This window comes from Panulirus ornatus, chromosome 63 (genome assembly GCF_036320965.1).
Source record: "Panulirus ornatus isolate Po-2019 chromosome 63, ASM3632096v1, whole genome shotgun sequence".
In the NCBI taxonomy this organism is placed as follows: Eukaryota; Metazoa; Arthropoda; class Malacostraca; order Decapoda; family Palinuridae; genus Panulirus; species Panulirus ornatus.
Window position 1 is genome coordinate 26,614,185 of NC_092286.1, and position 21,872 is coordinate 26,636,056.

Here is a 21,872-nt window from a genome sequence, read left to right on the forward strand (position 1 = left end):
GTGTGTGTGTGTGTGTGTGTGTGTGTGTGTGTATCCTGTGTAATAATCACATCATCAGGGGAGACAGGATAGAAATAAAACATTCAGTTGATATACAACGAAGAGACGTAGCCAGGACACCATTTGGTAAACATGCGATTTATATATGTGTGTGTGTGTCCACTTATCCTGTGTAATATGTTAGTATAATATCTAACTATTATGCACAATTTATTAGTTATGTAAGGTATTATGACTCATACTGAAGGCACTACACAGTTGAAAGTATTCGTGACGTCAGTGGCATCCATCAGGGGTTTGGATCCAACCATTTATCTCACTTAATGTTTCGAAGCATATAATATTAGAAGCCCTAATAGGTATCATCTGAACTTCAGATGGCAAACTGCTGACATTCGTTCCACACGTCCCATCACCAAATGTCAAAATGAATTTGATGAAGATTGCTCAATGCTCAATGAAAGACTCAGGCCTGAAGCCATTAGAAATATCGTGGGAGCTAGGGATGTCTATCACAAGTGTATAAATGGTTAAGAAGATGGGATGAAGAGAAACATCTTGATGATCAGCCTAAGTCAGGTCGCCACAGAGAAACTTCACCAGCTCAGGATGAAGCTATACATGAGCAGCTGTAGCAACCCCCTTCGCAAATGCCATCATCATTAGGGAACAGCTAAGACTCGATGTTACTCCAAGGATTGTGAGGAAGGGGCTACACGAGTCTTGCATACACCACTGGATACCTGCTATCAAAGAAAAGCTCAGTGAGAGACACAAAGAAAACTGACCTCACTTTGCCCAACAGTACACAGACAAGGGATTGGACTACTGGAGACATGTCATTTGGAGTGATGAAAAGTCTTTCTGTTCATAATAATATGGGAAAGTTTATCACTGGAGCAGAAAAAATGAAAAGCAAAACTATATAAGTATGATATATATTGCAGAGACCAAAATACAACAGGATTTCACAGTTATTCACTTATTCCTTTGCTTATGTCTACAAGGATATTACATAATCAATTACATCTTCTATTGCAATGCAGTGCCTATGGTTACTAAGAATATTAGTTTGCTTTGTAAAAATATCACACTGCTTATCTTTTCAATCCTGTTCCTACTGTTCTCTACATCTCTGTTGGCTACAGGACAAGTTAATATCATAACATGCAGTGAATGCCAATAAAAGCCTTTCCTACTTATTGTCCATTGGTTCATTGGTTTTTCTCTTTTATGTATCATAGTTGTACACTGGATAACAGAATAATCAAATATCAAACAAATCTTTTTGAAACAGGACAGGAATGTGTGGTACAACATCTATAAAGTGGCCAGGAGCAGTCATGTCACTGCCAATATTTAGGAATGGATCTACCTGCATGAGGTAGGTGAACTGGCTGACATCGAGGGACGTTTAACTGCAGACAAGTATACAGAAATACTTGACGAAGCCATGCTCTGCTCGGTGTGGACCTACACTCTACCCTACTCGGATAGCATCATCTTTATGCAGGACAACTGCCCAAAACACATGGCCAGGATCATAAGACACTGGTTCCAAGATCAGAGGAATGTCAAACTCCTCAAATATCCAAGCAAAGCAAGCAATCTCAATCCTATTGATAACATATGGGCAAATACTGTTAGTGTGCAGGAGCCAGTACAGGAACATTCTTCGGATCAACTGGTACGGCACATAAAGAGGGAGTAGGAAATCCTATGGAGGAAGCCTCAACTGGTGTTCAGGCACATGGCTTCTGTTCTCGAGCTGCTACGGGAAGTAATTGAAATGGGCGGAAGCTGGACTGGCCACTGAATATGGGTCATTGAAATGTCAGCACGTTTGAGTAAATTTGTATGTATAAGTATGGGCAGCTGTGACTTGTAATAAAAATAAACATGCTTTACCATTTTTCAACGACACCTGCTTGTCACACTTACAACAGCACAAACTTACATATGAATAAACTTCCCCTCTGCAGTATCTACCATAGATGGTTGTAAGACTCAAATTCTGAGGTAAATTGCACCATAAGATGGCGATGGGAATAAATAAAGGCAGACAGTATGAATTATGTACAAGTGTATATATGTATATGTCTGTGTGTGTATATATATGTGTACATTGAGATGTATAGGTATGTATATTTGCATGTGTGGACCTGTATGTATATACATGTGTATGTGGGTGGGTTGGGCCATTCTTTCGTCTGTTTCCTTGCGCTACCTTGCTAACGCGGGAGACAGCGACAAAGCAAAATAAATAAAATATAAATAAGAAATCACAAACCTATACTGTAATAACAGAGCCAAGTCATAGCATGAATACAATGCTGGCACAGAAGACTAATTACTCTGCAACTTAAGTTTGTGGAGTATTGTTAAATTTGTTGGTTACGTGTTATCCATATCATTTCATGCATATGGCTGTTAAACGTTTATGTTAACCATACATTATGAATGCAACCAGTTCATGAAGGCCATGATTCCTCATCATTCATCGTTTATATCCATTTTACACTTCAACTGCACCTATGCTACCCTCAGATGATGACTGATGAGCCCTTCAGTCAGTTCATTGAGTGGAAAACAGTTGTTAGCTTAAAAAAACTGTTACTATATGTAAAGATGTGACCTCTTATGAGAGAAACATTATAATGTTATACACTTTTGGATGTCATTTCCATCAACATGGGCAAAATAATCAAGCAAGAGGAAACATGATAGTGTTGATTATTACTTAGAACATAAGTCTGCATGAAAAACAAAACATTTATGAGAAATAAAGCTGGGTAGAGAAGAAGTTGTCACATAAAATATTGGATAACTGGTAATACTCATCTGCTGATAACCTAGTCTCCATTCCATGGATAACCCTTATTGAAGGTGGATTGATCCCAGTTATCAGTAAAATCATCTGCCATTAAGCATATGAACATATTAAACAGTTTGCCATTTTCATTAAAACCTTAAAAACACCTTATCCAATAGGAGCTATGGTTTTCATTCTTTTATAGTATTTTATATGAGTGAAATTATCTGAGGTAATACAGAGTATACTATAAACCATGTATTGCACTTTAAGTCAGCCTAATGCTTAACTAATTCATTCTATATATGAAAGAACACTATGTGTGCAACATAATTATTGTAATCTCAGCAACTTTCCCGAGCATTCATCACTTTTTTTACAGTAGCCGACACAGCACAGACAATCCTGTCCAAATCTGAGGCTGTTGTCTGGCAAATAAAATAAATAAGGAAAAAACAGCAGAAATACCAGAAAAAGGGAAAGTTAATTAATGTTCCTGAAATGTTTATAGACCTAGCTCTTAAAAGTTATAAAGGCTGCAGCAAGGGGGAAAGACAAAAGAGGGAAGAAAGTGCTAAGAGCGACACTGCACGTGACGTTAGTATTTTACTCTAGCTAACTAACACCCGACTATTTGACTCAGACTGTCGCTACATGATTATACTTGTCATAAGGGAAACCCATGCAATGAAAGTGTTAACCTCAATGCATAAATGAATTAAAATCATGCAGTATAAAAGAATAACACATCCATCAGCTCTTTAGAATTATCATGGTGTTTCTACCTCGTAACACGTGCAAGGGATCAAGCAACTCTTAACCTATGAGTGCAGTCATTTGCACTAACTTGAAAATGCACTTGCCCCCAGAAGGGTTCATTAGAATTTCATTGATTTCAAAATTTTCAATACATTACTTCAACGTGCAAATCATGTGATTAACTCAGCGAGGTATCGTCTATATTGTTTATATAGAAGGATGAACGAGATAAGGGATGACACTGTGGGAGAGTGCCAATGTGAGGCTAGCTTGGAGGCAAGTGCTCGTGTGAGGCTAGCTGGGAGGTGAGTGCTCGTGTGAGGCTAGCTCGTTGAAGAGGTTTAGGGCAAGAGGGTAGAAGTCCTAAGAGAAATGTTTTGAGTATCAGGCACAATCTGTTTTTCTAATGGATAAAGCAAACATCAGTTTAGTAACAATATAGATTTTTTTACCAGATGAATGAAGAAAGTAACAAATAATGAGTGTGTAGGTGCTCAATAAAGCTCTGTCCATCTTCAAGGTAGGCACCTTGTATTTACTCAGAGCATAGTTAAAAGATAAATACTACAGACATCAACGCTATATTTCAGTGATATACCCATTAGCATGCAGAAGAAGGCACTGGTAAATAAAGTACTTCATTTGATATGAATCAATCAAACATTTGAGGCTTTTTTATCTTTTTCTCACGGTGAACCCATAATTTAGACAGATGCCACTGACTCAACACATACTTTTAGTTGTGCAGTGCCCTAAATATGAGTCATAATTCCTAATACACCTAATAAATAATGCACAATAGATAAGTGATGGGTGATTTAAATGCAAAGGTGAGTAAAGTGGCAGTTGAGGGAATAATTGGTGTACATGGGGTGTTCAGTGTTGTTATTGTAAATCATGAAGAGCTTGTAGATTTGTGTGCTGAAAAAGGACTGGTCATTGGGAATACCTGGTTTAAAAAGAGAGATATACATAAGTATACATATGTAAGTAGGAGAGATGGCCAGAGAGCGTTATTGGATTACGTGTTAATTGATAGGCGTGCGAAAGAGAGACTTTTGGATGTTAATGTGCTGAGAGGTGCAACTGGAGGGATGTCTGATCATTATCTTGAGGAGGCGAAGGTGAAGATTTGTAGAGGTTTTCAGAAAAGAAGAGAGAATGTTGGGGTGAAGAGAGTGGTGAGAGTAAGTGAGCTTGGGAAGGAGATTTGTGTAAGGAAGTACCAGGAGAGAATGAGTAAAGAATGGAAAAAGGTGAGAACAAAGGAGGTAAGGGGAGTGGGGGAGGAATGGGATGTATCTAGGGAAGAAGTGATGGCTTGCGCAAATGATGCTTGTGGCATGAGAAGTGTGGGAGGTGGGCAGATTAGAAAGGGTAGTGAGTGGTGGGATGAAGAAGTAAGATTATTAGTGAAAGAGAAAAGAGAGGCATTTGGACGATTTCTGAGGGGAAATAATGCAAATGAGTGGGAGATGTATAAAAGAAAGAGGCAGGAAGTCATGAGAAAGGTGCAAGAGGTGAAAAAGAGGGCAAATGAGAGTTGGAGTGAGAGAGTATCATTGAATTTTAGGGAGAATAAAAAGATGTTTTGGAAGGAGGTAAATAAAGTGTGTAAGACAAGGGAACAAATGGGAACATCAGTGAAGGGGGCTAATGGGGAGGTGATAATAAGTAGAGGTGATGTGAGAAGGAGATGGAATGAGTATTTTGAAGGTTTGTTGAATGTGTCTGTGGATAGAGTGGCAGATATAGGGTGTTTTGGTCGAGGTGGTGTGCAAAATGAGGGGGTTAGGGAAAATGATTTGGTAAACAGGGAAGAGGTAGTAAAAGCTTTGCAGAAGATGAAAGCCGGCAAGGCAGCGAGTTTGGATGGTATTGCAGTGGAATCTATTAAAAAAGGGAGTGACTGTGTTTTTGAGTGGTTGGCAAGGTTATTTAATGTATATATGAGTCATGGTGAGGTGCCTGAGGATTGGCAGAATGCTTGCATAGTGCCACTGTACAAAGACAAAGGGGATAAAGGTGTGTGCTCAAATTACAGAGGTATAGGTTTGTTGAGTATTCCTGGGAAATTAAATGGAAGGGTATTGATTGAGAGGGTGAAGGCATGTACAGAGCATCAAATTGGGGAAGAGCAGTGTGGTTTCAGAAGTGGTAGAGGATGTGTGGATCAGATGTTTGCTTTGAAGAATGTGAGAAATACTTAGAAAAGCAAATGGATTTGTAAGAAGCATTTATGGAACTGGAGAAGGCATATGATAGAGTTAATAGAGATGCTCTGTGGAAGGTATTAAAAATATATCGTGTGGGAGGCAAGTTGTTAGAAGCAGCGTAAAGTTTTTATCGAGGATGTAAGGCATGTGTACGAGTAGGAAGAGAGGAAAGTGATTGGTTCTCAGTGAATGTTGGTTTGCAGCAGGGGTGCTTAATGTCTCCATTATTGTTTGATTTGTTAATAGATGGGGTTGTTAGGGAGGTGAATGCAAGAGTTTTTGGAAAGAGGGGCAAGTATGCAGTCTGTTGTGGATGAGAGAGCTTGGGAAGTGAGTCAGTTGTTTGCTGATGATACAGCGCTGGTGGCTGATTCAGGTGAGAAACTGTAGAAGCTGGTGACTAAGTTTGGTAAAGTGTGTGAAAGAAGAAAGTTAAGAGTAAATGTGAATAAGAGCAAGGTTATTAGGTTAAGTAGGGTTGAGGGACAAGTCAATTGGGAGGTAAGTTTGAATGGAGAAAAACTGGAGGAAGTGAAGTGCTTTAGATATCTGGGAATGGCTTTGGCAGCAGATGGAACCATGGAAGCGGAAGTGAGTCATTGGGTGGGGGAGGGGGCGAAAGTTCTGAGGGTGTTGAAAAATGTGTGAAAGGCGAAAACGTTATCTCGGAAAGCAAAAATGGGTGTTTGAAGGAATAGTGGTTCCAACAATGTTATATGATTGCGAGGTGTGGGCTATGGATAGAGTTGTGCGAAGGAGGGTGGATGTGCTGGAAATGAGATGTTTGAGGACAATATGTGGTGTGAGGTGGTTTGATCGAGTAAGTAAAGAAAAGTAAAGAAAGATGTGTGGTAATAAAAAGAGTGGGGTTGAGAGAGCAGAAGAGAGTGTTTTGGAATGCTTTGGTCACATGGAGAGGATGAGAGGAAAGATTGACAAAGAGAATATATGTGTCAGAGGTGGAGGGAAGGAGGAGAAGTGGGAGACCAAATTGGAGGTGGAAAGATGGAGTGAAAAAGATTTTGAGTGATCGGCGCCTGAACATGCAGGAGGGTGAAAGGCAAGCAAGGAATAGAGTGAATTGGAATGATGTGGATATCGGGGTCGACGTGCTGTCAATGGATTGAACCAGGGCATGTGAAGCGTCTGGGTTGAACCATGGAAAGTTTTGTGGGGCATGGATGTGGAAAGGGAGCTGTGGTTTTGGTGCATTATACATGACAGCTAGAGACTGAGTGTGAATGAATGTGGCCTTTGTTGTCTTTTCCTAGTGCTAACTCGTGCACATGCGGGGGGGAGGGGGTTGTCATTTCATGTGCGGCGGGGAGGCGACAGGAATGAATAAGGGCAGATAGTATGGCATAGTGCCATTGTACAAAGGCAAAGGGGATAAGAGTGAGTGCTCAAATTACAGAGGTATAAGTTTGTTGAGTATTCCTGGTAAATTATATGGGAGGGTATTGATTGAGAGGGTGAAGGCATGTACAGAGCATCAGATTGGGGAAGAGCAGTGTGGTTTCAGAAGTGGTAGAGGATGTGTGGATCAGGTGTTTGCTTTGAAGAATGTATGTGAGAAATACTTAGAAAAGCAAATGGATTTGTATGTAGCATTTATGGATCTGGAGAAGGCATATGATAGAGTTGATAGAGATGCTCTGTGGAAGGTATTAAGAATATATGGTGTGGGAGGAAAGTTGTTAGAAGCAGTGAAAAGTTTTTATCGAGGATGTAAGGCATGTGTACGTGTAGGAAGAGAGGAAAGTGATTGGTTCTCAGTGAATGTAGGTTTGCGGCAGGGGTGTGTGGTGTCTCCATGGTTGTTTAATTTGTTTATGGATGGGGTTGTTAGGGAGGTAAATGCAAGAGTTTTGGAAAGAGGGGCAAGTATGAAGTCTGTTGGGGATGAGAGAGCTTGGGAAGTGAGTCAGTTGTTGTTCGCTGATGACACAGCGCTGGTGGCTGATTCATGTGTGAAACTGCAGAAGCTGGTGACTGAGTTTGGTAAAGTGTGTGGAAGAAGAAAGTTAAGAGTAAATGTGAATAAGAGCAAGGGTATTAGGTACAGTAGGGTTGAGGGTCAAGTCAATTGGGAGGTGAGTTTGAATGGAGAAAAACTGGAGGAAGTGAAGTGTTATAGATATCTGGGAGTGGATATGGCAGCGTATGGAACCATGGAAGCGGAAGTGGATCATAGGGTGGGGGAGGGGGCGAAAATTCTGGGGGCCTTGAAGAATGTGTGGAAGTCGAGAACATTATCTCGGAAAGCAAAAATGGGTATGTTTGAAGGAATAGTGGTTCCAACAATGTTGTATGGTTGCGAGGCGTGGGCTATGGATAGAGTTGTGCGCAGGAGGATGGATGTGCTGGAAATGAGATGTTTGAGGACAATGTGTGGTGTGAGGTGGTTTGATCGAGTGAGTAACGTAAGGGTAAGAGAGATGTGTGGAAATAAAAAGAGCGTGGTTGAGAGAGCAGAAGAGGGTGTTTTGAAGTGGTTTGGGCACATGAAGAGGATGAGTGAGGAAAGATTGACCAAGAGGATATATGTGTCGGAGGTGGAGGGAACAACGAGAAGAGGGAGACCAAATTGGAGGTGGAAAGATGGAGTGAAAAAGATTTTGTGTGATCGGGGCCTGAACATGCAGGAGGGTGAAAGGAGGGCAAGGAATAGAGTGAATTGGAGCGATGTGGTATACCGGGGCTGACATGCTGTCAGTGGATTGAATCAAGGCATGTGAAGCGTCTGGGGTAAACCATGGAAAGCTGTGTAGGTATGTATATTTGCGTGTGTGGACGTATGTATATACATGTGTATGGGGGGGGGGTTGGGCCATTTCTTTCGTCTGTTTCCTTGCGCTACCTCGCAAACGCGGGAGACAGCGACAAAGTATAAAAAAAAAAAAATAAATAAAAAATAAAAAATAAAAAATAAAAAGTATGAATTATGTACATGTGTATATATGTATATGTCTGTGTGTGTGTAAATATATATATATGTATACATTGAGATGTGTAGGTATGTATATGTATATGTGGAATGCATAGGGATGCATATGTGCGTGTGTGGACGTGTATGTATATACATGTGTATGTGGGTGGGTTGGGCCATTCTTTCATCTGTTTCCTTGCACTACCTCGCTAACGCGGGAGACAGTGACAAAGTTTAATAAGTGAAAAATAAAATAGATATTATACTAACGTATTACACAGGATACAATTATATGTGTAAATATTTCACATCTACTGAATAGAGTATTCATAATAGAATCCTTCCCAATATATGACTACAAGGCAGTGACTGAGACTGCGATACACTGACCACACACTATGACACAAACATTACCCCTCCATTCATCACTTTTCACTACCATCTACATGTTTACTATCGGAGTTGTTGCCAGAAGTTGCCAACTGTGTACAGATTCTTTGTTCCCTGACTGTACATCATTTATCATACTTTCATAGAAAAAACATGTTTCTGCAGTATAAAATGTCATTGTTTAATTTTGATGTACTCATAATAGGACTTAAGGTATATCTCTCAAGGGTCACTCCCCCTAACTCCTACTTACCATAAGGATAGTAGTTCAACTATGGATTCACTAATCACAGGGTTTTCCAGATGCATTCCATCCACGCTTGGCAAATGACCTCTGCACCACCCAGCCTGGCATCCATATGAAATTGTTAAGACTACTTAACCTTTAAACATACCCATTTTTGCTCTCTCAGATAACAACCTCTCTTTCCATACATTCCTCAATGCTCCCAGAACCTGCATTAGATCATGTTAATTTTCTCCAAAATATTTTACCAATTTTGAGAGGTTCATAGTGCAGTCATTTTCAAAGGGCTCAGATTATAAATGTGCTGTATTACATTCAGCTCTGCTCCTGTTTATGTAGGTTGGATCAAATGCATTACAGCTATTCAGTATGTCTGAGGCCACATGCACCTTATGCGCAAATCATCATACTTAAATGGAGTCATGGCATAGACCCAACTTCACACAGAAATCCAATTGTAACAAAAAATCTCTTCAAGAGAAAGTTTTCTAAAACTACAATTACTAATACTTATGGAAATCACCTCTGCATTATCATAGTGGTAATCAAGGTCCACATCTTCACCTTCCTTGTATTTGACGATGAAGGCCTTATGTGAATCTAAACGACTACCTCCCCAGTCTGGGTAAAGTAATCTTGTCAGTGGGGTAAGGTATGTAGATCGAAGGCCTGATATGAAATCATCGAAACCAATCTCCTCTAATTTAATCTGAAAATAAATTTTGCATATCAATTAATGATAGTATTATAACTATGTATCTTTTTTCTTTCATACTATTCACCATTTCCCGCGTTAGCGAGGTAGCGTTAAGAACAGAGGACTGAGCCTGTTTGTGTCCAGATGATACAGCAAAAAGACCATATACCCTTAAACAGAATCAAATAAAACATTATAGTACAAGGCTAAAGCAAATAAAATAATAATGATTGAAATTAAGATAAGTCTATCATGGATGCCTCGTTGCAAGGAAAATTCATGACAGAGGCCTGGTTATGCAATAAGATAAGAGTCAGAGAGTTGTAATGATGAATCATCACTGTGGTCACCTGTTACTAGTGGGGTCCATACTTCGGCATATACTTTTCATCATTCATTTTAATAATATTGTTGCAGGGCTGAATAACTTAAGTGTCTAAATTTGCAGATGACATAAAGATCGGCAACGCTACACTAACTGAATAAAGATAGGCCAAGATTACAAGAGGATCGAAATAAAATCACTGAATGGTTAAAAAAAAACGGTAAATGCCATTCAATGTCAATAAATGTCAGTTGCTACAAGAAGAACCAAAAAAAAATAAAAAATACATATATATCAATTACATGTTAACTGATAGGCATGTAAAAGAGAGACTTTTGGATGTTAATGTGCTGAGAAGGACAGCTGGAGGGATGTCTGATCACTATCTTGTGGAGGTGAAGGTCAAGATTTGTAGAGGTTTTCAAAGAAGAAAATATGTTGGAGAGAAGAGAGTGGTGAGAATAAGTAAGCTTGAAAAGGAGACTTGTGTGAGGAAGAACCAAGAGAGATCGAGTTAGAAGGGCAAAAGGTGAGAACAAATGATGTGAGGGGAGCGGGGACTGCATTTATTTTCGTTTTAGTGGTATAGCCAGACCACCTCACCTGGAAATTCAGTGTGGTCTGTGTATCTACGCAACATTTCTGTGCCATATAGCTCTTACAATGTCTGGGGAGTACCATTCAGGCTTGTTATTGGTTTTATCATTTCTATTGTGCAAGAGAAAGGATGTGTCTTGTTAGTGCAAAAACAGATGCTTAAAACTGACCTATAATTCCCCTAGGAATAAACCATCAAAGAAGAGGCTTGTGACTTGTGCAACCTGTTAAAATCTGCCCTTGAAACCTGTTTCCTGAATCATTAAGGTACCACCAGGAAAGACAAAGAACGACCTATCCACTCATATACACATTCATTTATCTACCATACTTAACCGCTGTCTCCCATGTTAGCAAGGTAGCACAAGGAAACAGACAAGGAATGGCCCAACCCACCCACATACATGTATATACATAAACGCCCACACATGCACATATACATACATATACATTTCAATGTATACATACATATACATACACAGACATGTACATATATACACATGTACATATCCATACTTGCTGCCTTCATCCATTCCTGTCGCCACCCTGCCACACATGAAATAGCGTCCCCCCTCTCTCAAGCGAGGCAGCATCAGGAACAGAAAAAAAAAAGGCCATATTCACTCACACTCAGTCTCTAGCTGTCATGTATAATGCACTGAAACCACAGCTCCTTTTCCACATCCAGGCCCCACACATCTTTCCATGGTTTACCCCAGACGCTTCACATGACCTGGTTCAATCCACTGACAGCACATCAACCCCGGCATACCACATTATTCCAATTCACTCTCTTCCTTGCACAACTGTCACCCTCCTGTATGTTCGGGCCCCAATCACTCAAAATCTTTTTCCCTCCATCCTTCCACCTTCAATTTGGTCTCCCACTTCTCCTTCTTCCCTCCACCTCTGACACATACATCCTCTTTGTCAATCTTTCTTCACTCATTCTCTTCATGTGTCCAAACCATTTCACCACACCCTCTTCTGCTCTCTCAACCACACATCTCTCTTACCCTTTCATTACTTACTCGATCAAACCACCTCACACCACATAATGTCCTCAAACATATCATTTCCAACACATCCACTCTTCTTTGTACAAACCTATCAATAGCCAAAGCCTCGCAACCACATGATATTGTTGAAACTACTATTCCTTCAAACATACCCACTCATTTTTGCTCTCTGAGATAACGTTCTCTCTTTCCACACATTCTTCCTCACCCCCAGAACTTTCGCCCCCTCCCCCACCTTGTGACTCACTTCCTATTCCATGGCTCCATTTGCTGCTAAGTCCACTCCCAGATAGCTAAAACCCTTCACTTCCTCCAATATTTTTCCTTTGAAATTTACATCCCGGTTAACTTGTCCCACAACCCTACTGAACCTAATAACCTTGCTCTTATTCACATTTACTCTCAATTTTCTCCTTTCACACACTTTACCAAACTCAGTCACCAACTTCTGTAGTTTCTCACTCAAAACAGCCACCTAAGCTGTTTCATCGGCAAACAACAAGCGACTCGTTTCCTAGGCCCTCTCATCCTCAAGACTGCATACTCACCCCTCTCTCCAAAACTCTTCCATTTACCTCCCCAACCACCCCATCCATAAACAAATTAAACAATCATGGGGACATCACACACCTCTGCCACAGACCGACCTTCACTGGGAACCAACCACTCTCCTCTCTTCCTACTCGTACACATGCCTTACCTTCTTTGATAAAATCTTTCCACTGCTTCTAGCAGCTTACCTCCAACACCATATACTCTTAAAACCTTCCACAAAGCATCTCTTTCAACCTTATCAAATGCCTTCTCCAGGTCCATAAATGCCACATACAAATCCATCTGTTTTTCTGCATATCTCTTGCACACATTGTTCACAGCAAACACCTGATCCACACATCCTCTACCACTTCTGAAACCACATTGCTCTTCCCAGTTTGATGCTTGGTGCATGCCTTTACCCTCTCAATCAGTACCCTCCTCTACAATTTTCCAGTAATACTCAACAAACTTATACCTCTGTAGTTTGAAAACTCACCTTTATCCCCTTTGCCTTTGTACAATGGCACTGTACATGCATTCCACCAATCCTCAGGCACTTCACCATGATCCACACATATACTGAATATCCTTACCAACTAATCAACAACACAGTCATCCCTTTCTTAATAAACTCTACTGGAGAACCATTCCAAACCTGCCACTTTGTTGGATTTCATCTTCCGCAAGGCTTTCACCACCTCTTCTCTTAACCAAACTGTTCTCCCTGGCCCACTCACTTTGCACATCACCCTGACCAATACACCCTACATCTGCCACTCCATCATTAAACACATTCAACAAACCTTCTCACTTCATCACTAACTGTTATCACTTTCCCCTTGCCCCCTTCACCGATGTTCCCATTTGTTCTCCTGTCTTTTGCCTGTTATTTACCTTCTTCCAAAACATCTTTTTATCCTCCCCAAAGTTTAATGATACTCTCTCATCCCAACTCTCATTTGCCCTCTTTTTCAACCCATGCATCTTCCTATCGATCTCCTGCCACTTTCTTTTATATATATATCTTTCTTTATTTTAAACTATTCGCCATTTCCCGCATTAGCGAGGTAGCATTAAGAACAGAGGACTGGGCCTTTTTTGGAATATCCTTTATGGAATATATATATATATATATATATATATATATATATATATTTTTTTTTTTTTTTTAAAAAAAAAAAAAAAAAAAAAAAAAAAAATATATATATATATATATATATATATATATATTTTTTTTTTTTGCTTTGTCGCTGTCTCCCGCGTTTGCGAGGTAGCGCAAGGAAACAGACGAAAGAAATGGCCCAACCCACCCCTATACACATGTATATACATACGTCCACACACGCAAAATATACATACCTACACAGCTTTCCATGGTTTACCCCAGACGCTTCACATGCCCCGATTTAATCCACTGACAGCACGTCAACCCCGGTATACCACATCGCTCCAATTCACTCTATTCCTTGCCCTCCTTTCACCCTCCTGCATGTTCAGGCACCGATCACACAAAATCTTTTTCACTCCTTTCCACCTCCAATTTGGTTTCCCTCTTCTCCTCGTTCCCTCCACCTCCGACACATATATCCTCTTGGTCAATCTTTCCTCACTCATTCTCTCCATGTGCCCAAACCATTTCAAAACACCCTCTTCTGCTCTCTCAACCACGCTCTTTTTATTGCCACACATCTCTCTTACCCTTACGTTACTTACTCGATCAAACCACCTCACACCACACATTGTCCTCAAACATCTCATTTCCAGCACATCCATCCTCCTGCGCACAACTCTATCCATAGCCCACGCCTCGCAACCATACAACATTGTTGGAACCACTATTCCTTCAAACATACTCATTTTTGCTTTCCGAGATAATGTTCTCGACTTCCACACATTCTTCAAGGCTCCCAGAATTTTCGCCCCCTCCCCCACCCTATGATCCACTTCCGCTTCCATGGTTCCATCCGCTGCCAGATCCACTCCCATATATCTAAAACACTTCACTTCCTCCAGTTTTTCTCCATTCAAACTCACCTCCCAATTGACTTGACCCTCAACCCTACTGTACCTAATAACCTTGCTCTTATTCACATTTACTCTTAACTTTCTTCTTTCACACACTTTACCAAACTCAGTCACCAGCTTCTGCAGTTTCTCACATGAATCAGCCACCAGCGCTGTATCATCAGCGAACAACAACTGACTCACTTTCCAAGCTCTCTCATCCCCAACAGACTTCATACTTGCTCCTCTTTCCAAAACTCTTGCATTCACCTCCCTAACAACCCCATCCATAAACAAATTAAACAACCATGGAGACATGTACAGAGCATCAGATTGGGGAAGAGCAGTGTGGTTTCAGAAGTGATAGAGGATGTGTAGATCAGGTGTTTACTTTGAAGAATGTATGTGAGAAATACTTAGAAAAGCAAATGGATTTGTATGTAGCATTTATGGATCTGGAGAAGGCATATGACAGAGTTGATAGAGATGCTCTGTGGAAGGTATTAAGAATATATGGTGTGGGAGGCAAGTTGTTAGAAGCAGTGAAAAGTTTTTATCGAGGATGTAAGGCATGTGTACGTGTAGGAAGAGAGGAAAGTGATTGGTTCTCAGTGAATGTAGGTTTGCGGCAGGGGTGTGTGATGTCTCCATGGTTGTTTAATTTGTTTATGGATGGGGTTGTTAGGGAGGTAAATGCAAGAGTTTTGGAAAGAGGGGCAAGTATGAAGTCTGTTGGGGATGAGAGAGCTTGGGAAGCGAGTCAGTTGTTGTTCGCTGATGATACAGCGCTGGTGGCTGATTCATGTGAGAAACTGCAGAAGCTGGTGACTGAGTTTGGTAAAGTGTGTCAAAGAAGAAAGTTAAGAGTAAATGTGAATAAGAGCAAGGTTATTAGGTACAGTAGGGTTGAGAGTCAACTCAATTGGGAGGTGAGTTTGAATGGAGAAAAACTGGAGGAAGTGAAGTGTTTTAGATATCTGGGAGTGGATCTGGCAGCGGATGGAACCATGGAAGCGGAAGTGGATCATAGGGTGGGGGAGGGGGCGAAAATTCTGGGAGCCTTGAAGAATGTGTGGAAGTCAAGAACATTATCTCGGAAAGCAAAAATGGGTATGTTTGAAGGAATAGTGGTTCCAACAATGTTGTATGGTTGCGAGGCGTGGGCTATGGATAGAGTTGTGCGCAGGAGGATGGATGTGCTGGAAATGAGACGTTTGAGGACAATGTGTGGTGTTAGGTGGTTTGATCGAGTAAGTAACGTAAGGGTAAGAGAGATGTGTGGAAATAAAAAGAGCGTGGTTGAGAGAGCAGAAGAGGGTGTTTTGAAATGGTTTGGGCACATGGAGAGAATGAGTGAGGAAAGATTGACCAAGAGGATATATGTGTCGGAGGTGGAGGGAACGAGGAGAAGAGGGAGACCAAACTGGAGGTGGAAAGATGGAGTGAAAAGGATTTTGTGTGATCGGGGCCTGAACATGCAGGAGGGTGAAAGGAGGGCAAGGAATAGAATGAATTGGAGCGATGTGGTATACAGGGGTTGACGTGCTGTCAGTGGATTGAATCAAGGCATGTGAAGCGTCCGGGGTAAACCATGGAAAGCTGTGTAGGTATGTGTATTTGCGTGTGTGGACGTGTGTATGTACATGTGTATGGGGAGGGTTGGGCCATTTCTTTCGTCTGTTTCCTTGCGCTACCTCGCAAACGCGGGAGACAGCGACAAAGTATAAAAAAAAAAAAAAAAAAAATATATATATATATATATATATATATATATATATATATCCCTGTCATTTGCACTCCTTCCTTGTATGTATCATCCAAACACTGCTCTTTTCTCTTTCACTAACAAGGTAAGGGTAATAATAATAGTTTTGGGACAGTTAGTTTTGATAATTATGTCAAACCTAGCCATGCTATGGTCACAAGTGTCTATATTTTCTCCAACATGGGTATCACTTACTAAGAACTCCTGGGATGCATGAACTAAATCAAGTATATCAGCTTCCATTGTCAGCTCAGTGACGATTCAGTAGAAAAAATTATCTTTAAAAAAGTTGATCTCTACTAGATTCACTTTCTACATCTGAAATAGATTGTCAGCTGATTCCTGGAAGATTTGAATACCACAGAATGATCGAGTCTTCATCCAGTATTGCTCATGATAAACTCTCGTACAAAAGTGTCAATATCTGCTGGTTGACCACAGTATCTACACATGACATTTACGTAAAGTTTGGAAAATTCTGTGCTAATCTGAACACATATATTCAACAGCAGCAGGTGTTGTGGTCTGAATTTCAATGGGGTTCAAGATTTTATGTACAGTGCAGTTCTGCCTCCTCGACCATCTCTATCCCTTACAAATAATTTGAAGTCTTGCAAATTGTATCAGCTAATCTGATCATTGTTCTTTGTGTTCAGAAATGTTTGTGGTACACCAATGATATCAACATGTTCAGTGTTTACCAAGTACAGGTACACCACCGATTTCACGGCACTCTTCGTTCCAAAGCCTTGCCGGATTAACCATTTTACCAGACCAATCGTGGTCACGTAATAATAATTCATCAACATACCTCTAACCCACTAATCATACATCTCCCATGTGTCTAAAGTATACCATGGACTACTACAAATTTAAATCAAACAAAAATTAAATGTAAATTAAATAAATAAATGAAATACATTATACACCTGCTCAGGACTGAGGTGTTCGTCAGCTACAAGTTTCTCAAATTCGTCTACATACTCAGCAGCCTCTTCGTGGTATGCAGACCGCTTTTCTTGGCACACTTTACTCATGGAAATTCCATGACGCTTCTTGAATCTTTGAAGCTGTCCTTCACTATAGTTACGCTCATGTTGTAATTTAAATTCTTTATGGAACATCTTAGCCTGGTTTATTATTATGCTACCTGACAAGTCCACTCCATCACTCCGATACTGTCAAAACCATTCCATCATCACTCGATCATGCTCAGTACTCTTACCATCTTTCACTGTTTTTCTAATTGTCATCTGCTTCTTGCAATTGTTGTATGCATAGAATTTCAATACTTTCTCCCTTTGCTTCTTTATATCATAAACAGTTGACAAACCAATACTGTAGATGTCACACACCTTACTCACTGAAACATCATGGTCCATTTTTTCAACAGTTCTACTTTATCTTGGATTAATATGGACTGGTGTTTACGTTTGACACCACGACTAACACTCTCATATGTCTTAGAAGCCAAGGCTAGAGTTAAATTCAAACAAAATAAGCTAAGAATCTTACAGAATTGTGGTATCACCACTAACAAGTGCAGTGTAAAGAATGTAAATAAGTGCGCCCTGTACACAACACCAACTGCAGCAGCCCAGTAAACTAGTACGGTGGCTGTGGTAATTTCAAGTTCCCTTACGTAATTTTTTCTGGACTAAAGGAGGTCCCGAACCATCAGTTGCCAAACATTTGGTGGTATATCTGTAATGCAATTCAACTATTCTACTGCAGATAGATCTTATATCAACATAAATTCCATTTAATTTCTTCAAGTGATTTCTGTATGAGACTGGTGGTATGATTTGGTGACCAATTATTTTCGGACCAGGGTGTGACAAGCCCTAATGAGCCATCCTGAAGTTGTCGGCATCTGGACAAGAGAGAGGGAGATAAAGATCAAGTATCTGTGGTAATACACGGACATAAGGTCTTTCATCTAGACACAGCAGAAACCTGAAAGTTACTTTCCAACCATCTCAGTAATAAGAATCAGGATACTCCATACAAAGTCCAAGTGCTTTTGATTTATTCTTTTTCTTCAATCCAATTTTCATTTTCTGCCCTTTATTACAACTGCTATATGGATGACTGTATTCATATCAGATGGTAATGGTTGCAGTAATAGGTCAATTTGTTGTTAAGACTAAAATATATCTCTAGTGGGACCAAACTCTGAGTCTCTCTGAGCTACATCAGAGATTCTGCCTTTTTAATGAGTGAAAAGTGACTGCAATTTCAAATAATCTTTGTGTTGTGTAAAAACATACAAGTTACATGCAGGTTACAAAAATTTTTCTTTTTTTTTTTTTTGCCGCTGTCTCCCGCATTTGAGAGGTAGCGCAAGGAAACAGACGAAAGAAATGGCCCAACCCATCCCCATACACATGCATATACACACGTCCACACACGCAAATATACATACCTACATAGCGTTCCATGGTTTACCCCAGACGCTTCACATGCCCTGATTCAATCCACTGACAGCACGTCCACCCCGGTATACCACATCGATCCAATTCACTCTATTCCTTGCCCGCGTTTCACCCTCCTGCATGTTCAGGCCCCGATCACACAAAATCTTTTTCACTCCATCTTTCCACCTCCAATTTGGTCACCCACTTCTCGTTCCCTCCACCTCCGACACATATATCCTCTTGGTCAATCTTTCCTCACTCATTCTCTCCATGTGCCCAAACCATTTCAAAACACCCTATTCTGCTCTCTCAACCACGCTCTTTTTATTGCCACACATCTCTCTTACCCTTACGTTACTTACTCGATCAAACCACCTCACACCACACATTGTCCTCAAACATCTCATTTCCAGCACATCCATCCTCCTGCGCACAACTCTATCCATAGCCCACGCCTCGCAACCATACAACATTGTTGGAACCACTATTCCTTCAAACATACCCATTTTTGCTTTCCGAGATAATGTTCTCGACTTCCACACATTCTTCAAGGCTCCCAGGATTTTCGCCCCCTCCCCCACCCTATGATCCATTTCCGCTTCCATGGTTCCATCCGCTGCCAGATCCACTCCCAGATATCTAAAACACTTTACTTCCTCCAGTTTTTCTCCATTCAAACTTACCTCCCAAATGACTTGACCCTCAACCCTACTGTACCTAATACCCTTGCTCTTATTCACATTTACTCTTAACTTTCTTCTTTCACACACTTTACCAAACTCAGTCACCAGCTTCTGCAGTTTCTCACATGAATCAGCCACCAGCGCTGTATCATCAGCGAACAACAACTGACTCACTTCCCAAGCTCTCTCATCCCCAACAGACTTCATACTTGCCCCTCTTTCCAAAACTCTTGCATTTACCTCCCTAACAACCCCATCCATAAACAAATTAAACAACCATGGAGACATCACACACCCCTGCCGCAAACCTACATTCACTGAGAACCAATCACCTTCCTCTCTTCCTACACGTACACATGCCTTACATCCTCGATAAAAACCTTTCACTGCTTCTAACAACTTGCCTCCCACACCATATATTCTTAATACCTTCCACAGAGCATCTCTATCAACTCTGTCATATGCCTTCTCCACATCCATAAATGCTACATACAAATCCATTTGCTTTTCTAAGTATTTCTCACATACATTCTTCAAAGCAAACACCTGATCCACACATCCTCTACCACTTCTGAAACCACACTGCTCTTCCCAATCTGATGCTCTGTACATGCCTTCACCCTCTCAATCAATACCCTCCCATATAATTTACCAGGAATACTCAACAAACTTATACCTCTGAAATTTGAGCACTCACTCTTATCCCCTTTGCCTTTGTACAAAGGCACTATGCACGCATTCTGCCAATCCTCAGGCACCTCACCATGAGTCATACATACATTAAATAACCTTACCAACCAGTCAATAATACAGTCACCCCCTTTTTTAATAAATTCCACTGCAATACCATCCAAACCTGCTGCCTTGCTGGCTTTCATCTTCTGCAAAGCTTTTACTACCTCTTCTCTGTTTACCAAATCATTTTCCCTAACCCTCTCACTTTGCACACCACCTCGACCAAAACACCCTATATCTGCCACTCTATCATCAAACACATTCAACAAATCTTCGAAATACTCACTCCATCTCCTTCTCACATCATCACTACTTGTTATCACCTCCCCATTTGCGCCCTTCACTGAAGTTCCCATTTGCTCCCTTGTCTTACACACTTTATTTACCTCCTTCTAGAACATCTTTTTATTCTCCCTAAAATTTAATGATACTCTCTCACCCCAACTCTCATTTGCCCTCTTTTTCACCTCTTGCACCTTTCTCTTGACCTCCTGTCTCTTTCTTTTATACATCTCCCACTCAATTGCATTTTTTCCCTGCAAAAATCGTCCAAATGCCTCTCTCTTCTCTTTCACTAATAATCTTACTTCTTCATCCCACCACTCACTACCCTTTCTAATCAAACTACCTCCCACTCTTCTCATGCCACAAGCATCTTTTGCACAATCCATCACTGATTCCCTAAATACATCCCATTCCTCCCCCACTCCCCTTACTTCCATTGTTCTCACCTTTTTCCATTCTGTACTCAGTCTCTCCTGGTACTTCCTCACACAAGTCTCCTTCCCAAGCTCACTTACTCTCACCACCCTCTTCACCCCAACATTCACTCTTCTTTTCTGAAAACCCATACAAATCTTCACCTTAGCCTCCACAAGATAATGATCAGACATCCCACCAGTTGCACCTCTCAGCACATTTACATCCAAAAGTCTCTCTTTCGCGCGCCTGTCAATTAACACGTAATCCAATAACGCTCTCTGGCCATCTCTCCTACTTACATACGTATACTTATGTATATCTCGCTTTTTAAACCAGGTATTCCCAATCACCAGTCCTTTTTCAGCACATAAATCTACAAGCTCTTCACCATTTCCATTTACAACACTGAACACCCCATGTATACCAATTATTCCCTCAACTGCCACATTACTCACCTTTGCATTCACATCACCCATCACTATAACCCGGTCTCGTGCATCAAAACAACTAACACACTCATTCAGCTGCTCCCAAAAACACTTGCCTCTCATGATCTTTCTTCTCATGCCCAGGTGCTTATGCACCAATAATCACCCATCTCTCTCCATCAACTTTCAGTTTTACCCATATTAATCGAGAATTTACTTTCTTACATTCTATCACATACTCCCACAACTCCTATTTCAGGAGTACTGCTACTCCTTCCCTTGCTCTTGTCCTCTCACTAACCCCTGACTTTACTCCCAAGACATTCCCAAACCACTCTTCCCCTTTACCCTTGAGCTTCGTTTCACTCAGAGCGAAAACATCCAGGTTCCTTTCCTCAAACATACTACCTATCTCTCCTTTTTTCACATCTTGGTTACATCCACACACATTTAGACACCCCAGTCTGAGCCTTCGAGGAGGATGAGCACTCCCCATGTGACTCCTTCTTCTGTTTCCCATTTTAGAAAGTTAAAAAATACAAGGAGGGGAGGATTTCTGGCCCCCCGCTCCCGTCCCTCTAGTCGCCTTCTACGACACGCGAGGAAAAAA

At 40.8% G+C, this 21,872-nt stretch overlaps 1 protein-coding gene across 6 annotated transcripts in view; it reads right to left on the bottom strand.

Annotated features, from left to right (window-relative positions):
* The window catches only part of LOC139746050 (2-oxoglutarate and iron-dependent oxygenase domain-containing protein 2-like), a 64,209-nt gene that overhangs the window by 13,454 nt on the left and 28,883 nt on the right, over positions 1 to 21,872 (bottom strand). For all 6 annotated transcript variants that reach the window (XM_071656878.1, XM_071656879.1, XM_071656876.1 and 3 more), the window contains one exon: positions 9,877 to 10,062. In XM_071656878.1, coding sequence (XP_071512979.1) covers positions 9,877 to 10,062 — 186 coding nt within the window. The remainder of the gene's footprint in view (positions 1 to 9,876; positions 10,063 to 21,872) is intronic.